Here is a 14,386-nt window from a genome sequence, read left to right on the forward strand (position 1 = left end):
CTTTGCGCCATGTTCACCAGGTTAAAAAGAACAACGTGAAAATAATTCTTGAAGTGAACCTGTGTGAATGAGGATTTCTCCAATCTAAACTATGCTGCTGGCTCTGGATTGAATGAAGCTGACTGACTGTTGTTCAGGCTGAAGCTGAAACTGAAGTGGAGTGGGGCACGCTAAGAAATAGTAACGCTAGTGCCTCTGATGTTCCTTTGATGTTTGGTGCCTTTATTTTGTGAAAAGCAATGCAGTATATTTTTTTCTACTTGGGACAGAGAATAGAGATCAATCTGATGGTCACCGCATGTTACTCGATCTTGGGTTCTTCTGTGATTTCGGTCTCAATGTTTATATTGTGACAGAATTAAAGCAACCAGTGAAGTGATGTTTTCTCATTTATACCAGAAAATTAATCTGGATCTGTTCTGATAATTGTTGAATCATCTTCCAATCATCTGCATGTTGAAGCTCTTAACTGTTTTGAAGTTTTTATTTTATCATCCCTGGCTGTAATCGGATTATTTGAAGCTTTCGTATTGTTGTCCCGCTAAAACAAACAGTGGGAACCTTTCAGCGATTGCTGGTATTTACCAGACAAATCAATGTTTTGAGTAAACAGTCTGCAAACTGATCAGTGAGCAAGAGTCTGCAGCTGCAGCCACAGATAAATAGAAAAACAGAGACATCCAAACAGCTGATCTTTGTCATATGACACCATTTTATTGAAAAATTAAACAAGTAATAAGCTGATATAAATTCACCTTCAGTATATAAAGTAATGCAATAATAAGTGAGTGAGAAAAATGATCTGGAATTACAATTACAACATCAATTAATTAAAAATCTTAAGATATTATTTTCACTGTTACTCTTTCAATCACAGAAACCAGCCAGAATAAGAAGTGGAGAAGTGTTGGATTAATTACTTAAACCTCAGAAAGAATGAGTAGAAACAATTTATTTAATTGGAGGAAAATAAATATCGGCCATTCTAATGCAAATGTGTAAAATATTCACAGATTTTTAAAGAAAGAAAAAAGCCCTCCACTTAGGTTCAGGCAAGTTTGGGTTGAACTTGTATGGGTCTGTTCCTAGTTACCCAGGGTGGAGTTACATATTTGGTGATATTAGTCATTTGTGCACTTTATTTAAAAGATAACATTAGATTAAGAGACTAGAAGTTAAACATTGGGGCAAGGCAACTGTGAGTAACCTTAGCTGTCATTTCTTTTCTTTTTGTTTTTGTTCATATGAAATTGATCCCTGGTTCTTTATAAACAACCGAGTCAACAGGCTGTTAAAGGCAACTGAAGGTCTCAGTTTTAAGATGTTTTCTAATTTGTTCAGATTTTGGCTAAAAAAACACAACACAGCATTTTGTTTTAAACACCAAATACATATTATATAAACAGGTGCAGTGTAAAAAACAAGGAACATTGTCTACAACTGCAAAAATGTAAACATCATTTGTAACATAACAATAATTTCCTGGTTATTTATACATCACAAACAGGTTACAGCATAGTTATCATTTCAGTATTGTAAGAGTGAGTATGAATAAAAATAGGGTGAACGAAAACTTCTTTAGGTAATAATGTGTGAATGTCTCTGAGCAGTTTTTAAATTTGTCTTAATCCAGGAATCTGAAAATGTGTGTCTAAGTGAAATAGACAGATATTTACAGACTTAACTGTACTCTGATTCAGCTGAGTATATTTATAACAAGAAGACACTCTTTATACTAAACTACACACAGACTCACTGATGCTCTATCCCAGAGTGTAAATCCAGGATAAAGAGGTTCAGTGAATGTGGTGTTGAAGGAGTGGAGGTGGATCAGAGTGTCAGAGGAGACTCTGTAGAAGGACAGAGTGCCAGCAGGACAGTCCACATACACTGCTACTCTGTTAGAGACAGAGGAGGAGGAGGAGGAGATATGTGTTTTTTTGTTATTGTAAGAGACACAGTAAGGATTACTTTCAGAGAACCACAAACTCCAGGAATGATCATTCCATCCAAATGCACCAGTATTATTTCTTCCTTTCCTTTTGATTTTGCTGTAACTTACAGATAGATCAGAATATCCTCTCCACTCAACCTCCCAGTAGCAGCGACCCCTCAGGGGATCACGACACAGAAACTGAGGCCGTTCAAATCTTTCTGGATGATCAGGATATGACTGAAATGGTCGTCCACGTGTCACCTTCCTGTTGTTGTCAGACAGATGAAGTTCTCTGCTAATTGTGTTCATGTCAATTGTAAGTTCACAGGCATCTGATGGAGGGAACAAACATAATAAACATCTGTTGAAGATGGTTGAATGTGTGCTGCTTTGTTTTCATGAATCACATTAAAAACACACTTACACTTCCTCAGACCTGGTCTCAACCATCGGACTCCAGCAGGCTCCACCCTGAAAGGAGGAGGAGGGTCAGACCAGCACAGTCTCTTTCAGCATGCACACATGAACACTACATCACTGTCATACACATACTGTTAGACAGTGATGACAGAAGAGCACAACATTTGAACTAATCCAGACTAGTTAACCAAATGTTTTCACATACATCTTTTTTTATTTGTTGTACTGACCCATGGCAAATATATTCTTTGTCACTTTGGTGACAGAAAATTTAAACGTAGCACAAAAAGTGAGGAAATTTGTATTTAAACGATTATTTCCTTGTTGTACAATGCTTCTTGGCAGTAAATCTTGTATGGAAAACCATTTGATTTCCCCTTAAATGGTACCATATTTGTACCATAAGAAAAAGGTATCTGTGGGTTAAGGAGGAGAATTGAGGTTGCACCCATAAAAACTTGCCAAATCTTCTTTGAGGATTTGGCAAGTTTTGCAGCATGAATTTGTTGCGGCAGCTCTCTCTATACCTCAAAGTGTCAAGATTCCAATGTGGATCCTTCACTCCAGAAGACAGAAGCTTTACTGCTGAGTATCCTGGATGATTGTAGCTCAGATCCAGTTCTCTCAGATGGAAGGGGTTGGAGCTCAGAGCTAAAGCCAAATCATTACTTCCTTCTTCTGTGATCAAACAACCTGAAAGCCTGCAGACACATAAACCAATTCATATCACAGGTTCTCTGAAAGAATTGTTTTCTGCTGTGAATAATATAAGAGAAAACTGTTTCCAACATATAATTAAACAGTCACTGAGTAAGGGAGTTGGTGAGTTAGAAATGACTGTGAATATATGTTTTGTAGATGTTCATCTGTGTTACAGTTAAGACACATTGATGCTTTGAGCAAAATTCTACAGCCACTAAACAATACTTATATGCTGCTTCAAAATTTAGTTATACTGACATCTAACATATATAAAGTTTAATTGCCTGCTAACTTGGTTTTGTGGACGCGTTTGAGCCTTTGAATTGTATTGGTAACAATTCTTAGTGGTTAATTTTCTCAAACAATAAAAATAGAGCTCAACATTACCTTAGAGTTTCCAATGTACATTGTGGACTCTTCAGTCCAGCAGAAAGCATCTTTACTCCTGAGTCCTTCAGGTCATTGTTGCTCAGGTCCAGCTCTTTTAAAGATGTGGGATATAGTCCAAGAATTGAGGAAAGTGCCTCACAGCTTCTCTCTGAGAGGTTGCACATACTTAATCTGAAAAAAATACAATAATATAAATATGTAGAAGATGTAGACACTTGTTTTAGCTACGTCTTAGAAACTAATGAATTTAATAGTAAAAATAATGTCTCTCTCACTCTCTCTAATATCCACATACAAACATACACATCCGACCTTAATGTTTCCAGTGTACAGTGCTGACTCTTCAGTTCAGCAAACAGCATCTTCGCTCCTGAATCCATTAGGTTGTTGTTACTTAGGTCCAGCTCTCTCAGACTGGAGGACTGGGATCTAAGGACTGAGGACAGAGCTTCACAGCTTCTCTCTGAAAGGTTACAGTTGCTCAGTCTGAAGAAACATAAATATGGAGAGAAATATAAAGAAACATGTATATCTGGTTGAAAATGTGGTAGAATATTTCTAAAAAAAAAATCGAGTGATATAAACTTATTAATTTATATAAAAGACTTTAGACTGAATAAGACTATAAATTGGAACCCATCAGTGTAGCAGGCCGTGCTGTGTATTTAGTTGTGTATTGTGAGTGTATTGTGTAATGAAGTTTTTCTTTATCTCGAAGAGCTAGATTCGTTATTTTTTATATATATTGTAAATAATGTTTTGGTTTTGTAGAGATTGATCTGGTAGCTGTAGGGGTGGAAAGCCTTTTTCTTTTAAAGCCTTTTTCTCCCTTAGGTTTAGGTTAGGAAGACAGGTCAGAGGCCTGTATTTTCTTTTTGCTTCTTGTGATAGGTACATAAGTTTGCTGAGTTTCCTTTCTAGAATGTTTTGTTTATTGTTTTTGCAATGCCCACCCTGATTTCTATGGCTAAAGGGAAATAAAATGTCCTGTGTTTGAAATTACAAGTCCTGCTGTACCTTTCCTCGGGGAGCAGGGGAGCCATCTGCATGTTGCGCTTTGGGTTTCCCCTAGGCCAGGGCTTAACATGATTTAACTCAAACCTTGATGATAATGATGTCCAGTGCCTTAATTTTCATAAAAGAACTAGTATATTCATTAATGAATATATTGTAGTATATGTGTACATACAGAGCTTTGTTGGAGGCTTTGATCACTGGCAACAATCTCAGAAGAACCTCCTCTGAAGCAGAGTAACTCTTCAGATCAAACACTTCAAGAGCTTCTTCTGATGACAGTAACATGAAGACCAGAGCTGACCACTGAGCAGGAGACAGTTTATCTGTGGAAAAACGTTGTGAACTCAACGATTGTTGGATCTTCTTCACCAGAGAACGATCATTCAGTTCATTGAGACAATGGAACAAATTGATGCTTTGCTCTGTAGACAGATTCCTACTGAGCCTCATTTTTATATACTGAGCTGCTTTTCTATTGGTCTGTGAGCTACTTCCAGTCAGTGTCAACAAACATTGTGACAGAATTTGATTTGTCCGTGAGCTATTTGATGTCTGTGCCAACAGTCCTTGCAGAAGACTTTGATTATTATGAAGCGAAAGACCCAGAAGAAAGCGGAGGAACAAGTCCAGATGTCCATTTTGGCTCTGCAAGGCCTTGTTCACGGCACTCTGGTAGAAATGTTTCTTTCCAGGTTTTCTTGTTTTAAATTTCTGGGAGGCTTTTTGATTTTCTTCCATCAGATTGACTCCAGACTTCACAAATGTCAGGTGAACATGAAGAGCAGCCAGAAACTCCTGAACACTCAGATGGACAAAGCAGAACACCTTATTCTGGTACAGTCCTCTCTCCTCTCTAAAGATCTGTGTGAACACTCCTGAGTACACTGAGGCTGCTCTGATATCGATGCCACACTCTGTCAGGTCTGATTCATAGAAGATCAGGTTTCCTTTCTGCAGCTGATCAAAAGCCAGTTTTCCCAGAGATTCAATCATCTTCCTGCTCTCTGGACTCCAGTGTGGATCTGTCTCAACTCCTCCATCGTACTTGACCTTCTTCACTTTGGCCTGAACTACCAGGAAGTGGATGTACATCTGAGTTAGGGTCTTGGGCAGCTCTCCTCCCTCTCTGGTTTTCAGCACATCCTCCAGAACTGTAGCAGTGATCCAGCAGAAGACTGGGATGTGACACATGATGTGGAGGCTTCGTGATGTCTTGATGTGGGAGATGATCCTGCTGGCCAGTCGCTCGTCTGTGGATCTTTTTCTGAAGTACTCCTCCTTCTGTGGGTCAGTGAACCCCCTGACCTCTGTCACCATGTCCACACACTCAGCAGGGATCTGATTGGCTGCTGCAGGTCGTGTGGTTATCCAGAGGCGAGCAGTAGGAAGCAGATCACCTCTGATGAGATTTGTCAGCAGCACATCTACTGAGGTGGACTTTCTTGGGTCAGTTAGGATTTCTGTATTGCAAAAGTCCAGAGGAAGTCGACACTCATCCAGACCATCAAAAATAAAGACAACCTTGAAATCTTCAAAGCTACAGATTCTTGCTTCTTTGGTTTCAGTAAAGAAATAATGAACAAGTTCCATCAAACTGAAGTTTCCCTCTTTTAGCACATTCAGCTCTCTGAAAGTGAATGGAAACATGAACTGGATGTCCTGGTTGGCTTTTTCTTCAGCCCAATCCACAGTTACCTTCTGAGTTAAGATTGTTTTCCCAATACCAGCCACCCCTGTTGTCAGCATTGCTCTGATTGGTTTCTCTCTTCCAGGTGAGGTTTGAAAGATGTCTTCTTGTCTGATTGTTGTTTCTTCTCTGTCTGGTTTCCTGGCTCTTGTTTCAATCTGTCTAACTTCATGTTCTTGATTGACCTCTGTAGTCCCTCCCTTTGTGATGTAGAGCTCTGTGTAGATCTGATTGAGAAGGGTTGGGTTTCCTGCTTTAGCGATCCCCTCAAAGACACACTGGAACTTCCTCTTCAGCTTAGATTTTAGGTTATGCTGATAAAGTGGAGCAAACATTTCTGAAAAATACACAACAAATAAGTCAAATAAATGAATTATAGTACTTAAATAATCCCAACATCCCATTCCTCAAGATAATTATTATCATAAATATACAGTCCTGTGAAAAACTGTGTAAAGTGCTTCAATGCTTCAGTCCACTCGTGAGTTGAATTTTACTGAGCCATATTTGATTTGCTGCTGCCCTTGTCTATGGCCAAATTGTGGCCAAGTTTTAGCTTCTGGACAGTTATCATCATTTTGAGAATTTGTCTCTAGAATAACTTTTTATAAAGAGGAGTTCATGGCTAATTTAATGACTGCAAGGTGCCCAGGTCTGTGCTTCACAGTTGGTATGAGGCATTTGTGCTCCTGTACTGTGTTTAGTTTTCTCTAAACACAAACTGTGCCTTATGACCAAACTTTATTATTATTGTCTGTCCAAAGGACATCAGGCTTAATTTACTAATATTTGCATGCAAATATTCCTATCCTATGCAAACAATGAGTTCTCACACAAAATTACCATGGGATCTATTCAATTCAATTCAATTTTATTCAATTTTAATTATATAGCACCAAATCACAACAGCAGTCGCCTCAAGGCGCTTTATATTGTACAGTAGATCATACAATAATACGATCTACTGTTGTACTCTATTGTTTCAGAGACTCTGCCTAATAATCTCTAATGTGCATACTAGTCTATTTTTTTGGTATATTTTGTTCTCATTGCCATGTGTATGTTTGTGCAACTGTGCAATCTGTAGAGAATTTAAACAGTGTCTGCATACTGACCGACTCACATTTCTTATATAACAAAACACATTACGGTGAAGCAGAGAAACTGATGATGATTTTTCTAAGAGAAAAGCCTGCACTTCTAAGGCAAAAAATAAGGCAAGGCAAGGCAAGTTTATTTGTATAGCACAATTCAACAACAAGGTGATTCAAAGTGCTATACAGAGACATTAGAAACAAAAACAAATAAAAAGCATGATTTAAAATTGATTAAAACAAGCAAACTAACTAACTAACTAATTACCAAACAAACAAACAAAACAGTATATAACATCAAAACAGATAAAATCAGTAGTTAAATGTAAGTTTTGAAATTTAAGCTTAAAAGTGTGGATTTGGTGCTTTATTCAAATGCAGCTGAGAATAGGTGAGTCTTCAACCTGGATTTAAATAAACTGAGTGTTTCAGCTGATCTGAGGCTTTCTGGGAGTTTGTTCCAGATATAAGGAGCATAAAAGCTGAATGCAGCTTCTCCGTGTCTGGTTCTGACTCTGGGAACTGATAAAAGACCGGATCCAGATGACCTGAGGGATCTGGAAGGTTCATACTGGGTTAGGAGGTCACTAAAGAGAAAGTCTCACTATGGAGAAATGAATAGTACTGTCCGGGCTCCAATGAGGAAGCCAGAAGAGATGCTGTTTTCCAAAGTGTTTCCATGGAAGTGATGACTGTTTAAAAAAATTCTACAAAAAAATTATAATTAGTAGAATATTGTGGCGGAGGTGTGGTCCCTGGCTCAGCTGCAGTGGAGGAGTGAACAAATATATAAATATAAGTGGAAATTTTTTTTAAAGATACTTGGGCTCAAATAACACGTGTGCTGAATATAATTTTCCCCAAGACACTCACTCTGACTCGAGTAAAAAAACAAACAAACTGGAATCAATGTTCATATGAAAAAGACTAACAGATTACAAGAAAAACAATAAAACATGTGGAGGTCTGATCTGTCAGCTTCAGATGAGAAACTTAAAGCAATGAAAAAAAATCCAGATTCACTGGTATTCATGGGATCAGTGCCAAGAAATTATTCTGTAAGTGACAACATCCACAGTGTTCTTCAAACTCAACACTAAACCCTCCAGGTTGAGCTGGATGCCACCGCCTAATGTACCCAACAGAACAACATCATCTGCAAAAAGAGGAGATGAAATTCTGAGGCTATCAAAGTGGAATCCTTCTGCCATCTGGCTATGTCTAGAAATTCTGTGCATAAGAATTCTGAACAGGATTCAAGTGACAAAAGGACGGCCGCTGGAGTCCGACACACTCTGGGAACAAGTTCAGCTTATTGCTGGCAATGCAGAACAAGTTCATGTAACTGTTATATGGGGAATGAATGGCTTGTAGCAACAAGCCAGACACTCAATACACCTGAGCTACTCCCCACAGGATACTCCAAGGGATGCAGTCAAATGCCTTCTTTAATTCCACAAAACATGAATGGCAAACTCCTACGTACCATCAAATATCCACAGGAGGATAAAGAGCTGGTCTAGTGTTCTTTGACCAGGTTGAAAACAACATTGTTCTTCCTTTATTTGAGACTCAACTAACCTCTTCAGCACCCTGGCATAGACATTCACAGCGATGCTGAGAAGTCTGATCCCCTCTTCCAAAGAAACTGTTTCATTATCCCAGGACGTTACTAATGACATTCACACCACTAGATCAGATAATTTCTCCCACTCAATCAAAATCTCCTCATCAATAGTTCAGCCTTTTCCTGTTAGCAAGGTACCTCAAAGTCCGCCATTCCCTTCATCCTGCTCAGGTGAGGGCAGTTAATGTTCAGCTATTGCCTGTTCCTGTGCCAGCTCCCAGGACGAGGGCAGCTGTGACCCAGTCTACCTCCACAACCATTCCTGTTTCTCAGGTGGGGATGACTGGTGTCCAGCCACCTTCTGTGCCTGTCCCAGCGCAGCCAGAATCCAGGCTGACCTCCCTAGAGGCTCGGAAGAGCTAGCCTCTCCACGTGCCAGTCTACCACTTCATCCACCTCCTCATCCATCTTTTCACACCGTAGCTCAATCCCTGGTTAAGTTGACAGACCTATTCCCAGCTCAAGCACCCGGTTTATTATCTCAGGCTGCAGCACTGTCACCATCTCTAACCCAACCATCAGCTCAGCCATTAACCTCACCAACAGTAACACAGTCACCTGTAGCTCAGTCTCCCGTCCTCCAGTCACCTGTAGCTCAGTCTCCCGTCCTCCAGTTGCCTGTAGCTCAGTCTCCAGCCAGACAGTCCAGTCTCCTTCTGTTCCGTCACCTGTAGCCCAGTCACTGGACTACAGGTGACGGGAGGAGACTGTCCTCCCGTCACCTGTAGTCCAGTCTCTTCCTGTCCTCCAGTCACCTGTGGCTCAGTCTGTCGCCCAGTCCCCTGTATTCCAGTCAGTCAGGTCTGTAGTCCACTCTCCCGTAGCTCAGTCGCCCGTTGCCCAATCTCCTATCCAGTCTCTGGCCTTGTCACTCATTCATCCTCTTGTTCAGTTCTTCAGGCAAAGGTTTCCGTCCCTGCTGGCCCTGCACCGCCAGCTCCCACACCGTCGCCTGCAGCTGCTCCGCCACCACCGGCTCCCACGCCGTCGCCTGCAGCTGCCCCGCCACCGCCGGCTCCCATGCCGTCGCCTGCAGCTGCCCTGTTGCTATCTGGTCATGGTTCTTCTAGTCCAGCGATTCCCATGCTACCTCCTCGCCCACATCCGATTTGACATTGGCGGCCACCTTGCAGGCCGCTGACTGGACCTTGTCACCGGCGTGGTCGGCCTCTGGATCTGCTAAGTTGCCGCTGCTGCCTTCCCTGTGGCCGCCCCCCTGAACTGTTCATGTTTGGACTCTGTCCCTTCGTCTTGAACCCCCTCTGCCCCCTCTGGTGTATTTTCTTTGGGCCGCCGGGTACTGGCCTTTGAAAGAGGGGGTACTTCACCATGCCAGCCCTCTGTCTAAGTGTCATTAGTTCTACTTTCTGTTTCATTATGTTCAGCTGTGTTTTCACTGGTCCCCAATCATCATCATTAGCCAGTGTATTTCAGGACTGGAGCCCTTCTCAGGAAGGAAACAGTAAGGGGGGGTTGTAGGACACTGGTGCAGCAGGGAAGCCTCGGAGACTCCAAAAATAAGTGTGCACATTTTAAAGAAAATATTTTTAACCTGGCCTGGTTTTGCTTTTAAAATAATCTGAGGATGTTGGAGGGAGGACTCATTTTAAATGGGATTTGTGTGGATCTGCTGGGAGAAAGAACACTGGATTGGAGACTCTCTGTGCCCATGAAAAGGAAACTGGACAAGTTTTAGGGAAATTTCAGCTCGAGAGTGGAAGCCCCAGGATTTTAATGTGGAGGCCCAACCTCAAATGACACCTTTCTGAGGAAGATGCAGGATTGATATGTTTTTGGCTGCTTGTTCTTCCAAGTGACCACCTTTCCCCTGTTTGTAACCAGGCTTACAACCCTGACCGTGGCGGCTTTGGGCCTTGGATTCCTGGCCAGAGTTGTCTCAGCCAGTAGTTTGACTCTGAGGAAAAAACTCTTGTGTACCCCATTGCAGTGTGCGTGTATCCTTACTGGTCAATATTAGAGCTACTACTTTCTTGCACGGCGCCCATTTGGGGCCTTACGTAACATGATTGTATAAATTTTATAGGACATCCACTCTTGTTAAGACTCTGGCAACGTCTTAAAACACACCTGAATGCTCCAGCAATAAGTATGATCATTTTTCACAGGACTGCATAGATTCTTTTGCAAACTTTCTTCATCACATTTATGGAGCAGTTTAAATATTGAGAGAAATCTTCTTACTGCTCTGCAAACAGTCAGCCAGATCCTCCTGCTTCATTCTCCTCAGGAAGTGCAGTGTGATTTTCACAAATGCCTCTCTGCTGCTGTTCCCCTGCTCTTGATTCTCAGTGTCTAACACCTCCTCATCCTCCTTCTGACGCTCTGGGTTTTGCCCGTAACCGGGATTCAGAACCTCCTGGATCTTCTTCAACTCATTCTTCACAAAAGTGATAATGTTTTCCTCCAGCAGCTGGAACACAACACTGCATTAATAAACCAGTTAGACTGAAATTGTGGACCACAATATAAGATCCATGAAACACTGACATTGCACTGGTCTATAAACAGCATCATGTAGATGACTGTGAACAGAATAGATGTAAAAATACAGTAGTTGTTGTACATGTACAGACCATAAATATGGAGTCCAGGTGTTTTGGATTCTGATGCTGTGCAGAATGACCACTGGGAACCACCGAGGTCTTCGTGTCCACTCTGTGGAGAAATCATGATTAGTTCAAAGTGTATGTAGTAACTGATATTTTGACAAAACATTGAAGCAAGTGACTCCCTGTGGTTGTAATAACCCCACAGAAATAGTTTCCACTCCCGCTGAGATCACTTTTTTTGACTCTTGTTGCTCCACATTGATTTCCTGGTTTTAACAGTTACTGTGTTAGATCAGTTAATGATAATACAGAATTTAAAAAGAAAATTACAATTTAAAAAATCACATGTGTGTATATTTCTAAACTCTGTACTTTATCAGCTATAATAGGACTAAATATTAAAGCCATTATTTAGAGATTTCAAGTTTAATGAGGGGACTCAACCTCTTTGACACATCAGACTTGCATACACTCCAGTTCATTTACTGTGTGCCGCTAGAACAGCACATCACCCAGAAAACCAGAGATGCATTCCTGCACTCTGAGGTTCTGTACTTGTAAATATATTTAATGGTCAATAACATTATTATTAATATTTATTACTGATAATTCATTATTTAACATAATTTTTGATTGATTATTTAAAAACAAACCTAGCTGCAGCTGAAAGGACAGGCATTACTACTTATGTTTGATCAGAAAGACTAAGGTATTATTATTATTATTATTATTATTATTATTATTATTCACTCAAATGTGTGTAAAAAGAGTTGAACATTTATTAAAAAAGCAAATTACCTCTCTGCTGGAGAATGCTGTTGTCTAAAATCTTCACCAATACCTTTTGAGAAGTTGCTTTTTAAAGACACACAGCTGGGTTCAGGTATAGGCCAAGGCTCAAGTCTAAGTTGGTTCCTGTGAATAATGATGGAGCAGTGATGTGAGTGCTGAGCTATGACATGGAGAAGAGTCATGGACAGTCAGAGATGGTCATCTCACACATCAGAACTACAAATGCTACTGCAGTTACACTGTGATTCATCAATGTGAGAGGCACTCCTGCACTCCAAGACTCTGTCCTTGAATTTTTTTTTTCCAATATACAAGGTTCAATAACATTATAATATTTATTATTCACTATCATTATAACTGGAAGATTTTTTTTTTCTTTTTAAAAAACTGAGTGTTTTGTGTCAAAATATGTTGATTGTTTCGTTGTTTACAGCTTCTGGGAGTGAAGTGTGTCCTGCCACTGTTGAAAGGACAAACAACACAACTTATGTTTGTTAAGAAAGGCAAAGGTATTCTTATTAAAACAAAAACAAACTTTAACACAGACCGTGTAGCACATGAACACAAAAATGTATGCGTAAAAAAGAGTAAAGACATTTACAGGTTACCTTTCTGGTGGAGAATGTTGTCCCATAAAATCTTCACCGATACCTTTTGAGAAGTTGCTCTTTAAGGACACACAGCTGGGTTCAGGTCCAGGTTGGTTCCTGTGAATAATGATGGAGCAGTGATGTGAGTGCTGAGCTGTGACATGGAAAAAGTCATGGACAGTTAGAGATGGTCATCTCACCTCTGAGCTTTGGTCTGGCTCTCATGTTCCCCACACAGAGTGGTTTTAGAGGGAGGGACCCCCTCCTCTCTGTCGTCACACTGATCCATGCTGCTGAATTGACGTCAGCTCACACACACTTTCTACCTTCACCTTCCGAGGAAACACAAATCATTCATGTGCACATCAACTGAAATCCTCCTTTCCATCATGTGTGCTGTCCAAATATCAGCTGCTTCTTTTCTGCTTCATCTCAGTGTCAGCTGAATGCAGTCAGACAGCAGTGTGAGGCAGAGGAAGCTGCCATCAGCTGCTCTACTTCTACTATCAGTCCACTAGATGGAGCCATGAAGCTACTTTGACTGAATATTTTAATTTCTTCCTCATCACCTGAACCCCTAATTCGATAATCAGAAGGAAAAAAATGAAAAGCTGTACAGTAATGAGTTAGCAGGAAAAGTATGCAAACTCATTGCCTCGAAAAAACGAAGTTATGCTTACTTAGGATAGATAATTTGGCCGGTTCCGGTGACGTCATCCCAACATATGGCAGTCTAACGAGTAGCTCTCTCTCATAATTAAGTCGTTCACCCCGTGAAGTGTCATAATTATTACCAATTTTTGATAGATAGTAGAGGTATAAGCGGGGTGAACATGGGGAAAAGAGATAAACAGAAAGGCTCGGCAGAAGAACGTGTAAACGAAGGGTTTTCGGCAGCGGCATCGCCACCTCGACATGAAGCCAATGCTAGGGCTAACACGGACGAAGGCTCGGCTTTGATCACGATACTGGAAGAACTACGGGACTTTCGGAGAGAGTTCCAAGAATTTAAATCAGACTTGGTCAGAGCCAATAATAGGATAACCGAAGCAGAAACCCGTATCACGAAGATGGAAGACCGGGTCCAAAACGTGGAACAGGTGATGCTAAAGATGCTAAAAATTATCGGCGAGCAAGAAAATAAAATCGCGGATCAGGATAGCCGGGCCTGGCGAAAGAATCTGAGGCTGTATAATGTCCCCGAAGGAGCAGAAGGGTCTTCAATGCCAGTTTTTGTGGAAAAAGTATTGACGGAATGCCTCGACCTCCCGAGTATCGAGAGATCACACCGGGCTCTGGGAGCAGTGAGGAACCGAGAGGGAACCCCACGTTCGATATTGATCTGTTTTGCCCGCTTTGACACAAAGGAAGAAGTTCTGCGCAAAGCGTGGGCCAAGAGGACTGTTCTGCTGAACGGTCAGAGAATATATTTCGATCAAGACTACGCGCCAGCTATCCTGCGAAAACGTAAGGACTACGCTGAAGCTAAAAGAGATCTGAAACAACAGAACATAAGATTCCAGACGCCCTATCCTGCCAAATTGAGGGTCTTCTATCAAGA

The 14,386-nt window shown here is 41.0% G+C and overlaps 1 protein-coding gene across 2 annotated transcripts; it reads right to left on the minus strand.

The window, feature by feature from the left end:
• Nucleotides 1-700: 700 nt before the first annotated feature.
• LOC146680754 (NLR family CARD domain-containing protein 3-like) lies at nt 701-13,470 on the minus strand. 2 transcript variants are annotated; one of them, XM_085449910.1, is made up of 12 exons: nt 13,026-13,470; nt 12,844-12,942; nt 12,242-12,358; nt 11,468-11,549; nt 11,076-11,304; nt 4,638-6,489; nt 3,761-3,934; nt 3,446-3,619; nt 2,884-3,057; nt 2,361-2,407; nt 2,063-2,268; nt 1,768-1,898 (listed from the first exon to the last, which is right to left on the minus strand). In XM_085449910.1, exons 1-12 carry the CDS (start codon nt 13,112-13,114, stop codon nt 1,839-1,841), a joined length of 3,303 nt encoding a protein of 1,100 aa, XP_085306036.1. In that variant the 5' UTR covers nt 13,115-13,470; the 3' UTR covers nt 1,768-1,838. The 2 variants fall into 2 exon arrangements, with proteins under 2 accessions (XP_085306035.1, XP_085306036.1); XM_085449909.1 differs by having other exon boundaries at nt 701-2,268.
• Between the last annotated feature and the right edge of the window lie 916 nt (nt 13,471-14,386).

Source organism: Copadichromis virginalis, linkage group LG23 (genome assembly GCF_057382275.1).
Source record: "Copadichromis virginalis isolate Kocher_CV1m ecotype Utaka linkage group LG23, C_Virginalis_male_GT1.1, whole genome shotgun sequence".
Taxonomy (NCBI): Eukaryota; Metazoa; Chordata; class Actinopteri; order Cichliformes; family Cichlidae; genus Copadichromis; species Copadichromis virginalis.

Excerpts from the sequence above, each read along its gene's own strand:
- LOC146680754 (XM_085449909.1), bottom strand. The coding sequence starts at position 13,114 with ATGGATCAGTGTGACGACAGAGAGGAGGGGGTCCCTCCCTCTAAAACC. Across the intron at positions 12,359-12,843 it reads CAACATTCTCCACCAGAAAG|GAACCAACTTAGACTTGAGC; the intron begins GTAACCTGTAAA and ends CATTATTCACAG. Across the intron at positions 3,620-3,760 it reads TGTACACTGGAAACATTAAG|ATTAAGTATGTGCAACCTCT; the intron begins GTCGGATGTGTA and ends TATTTTTTTCAG.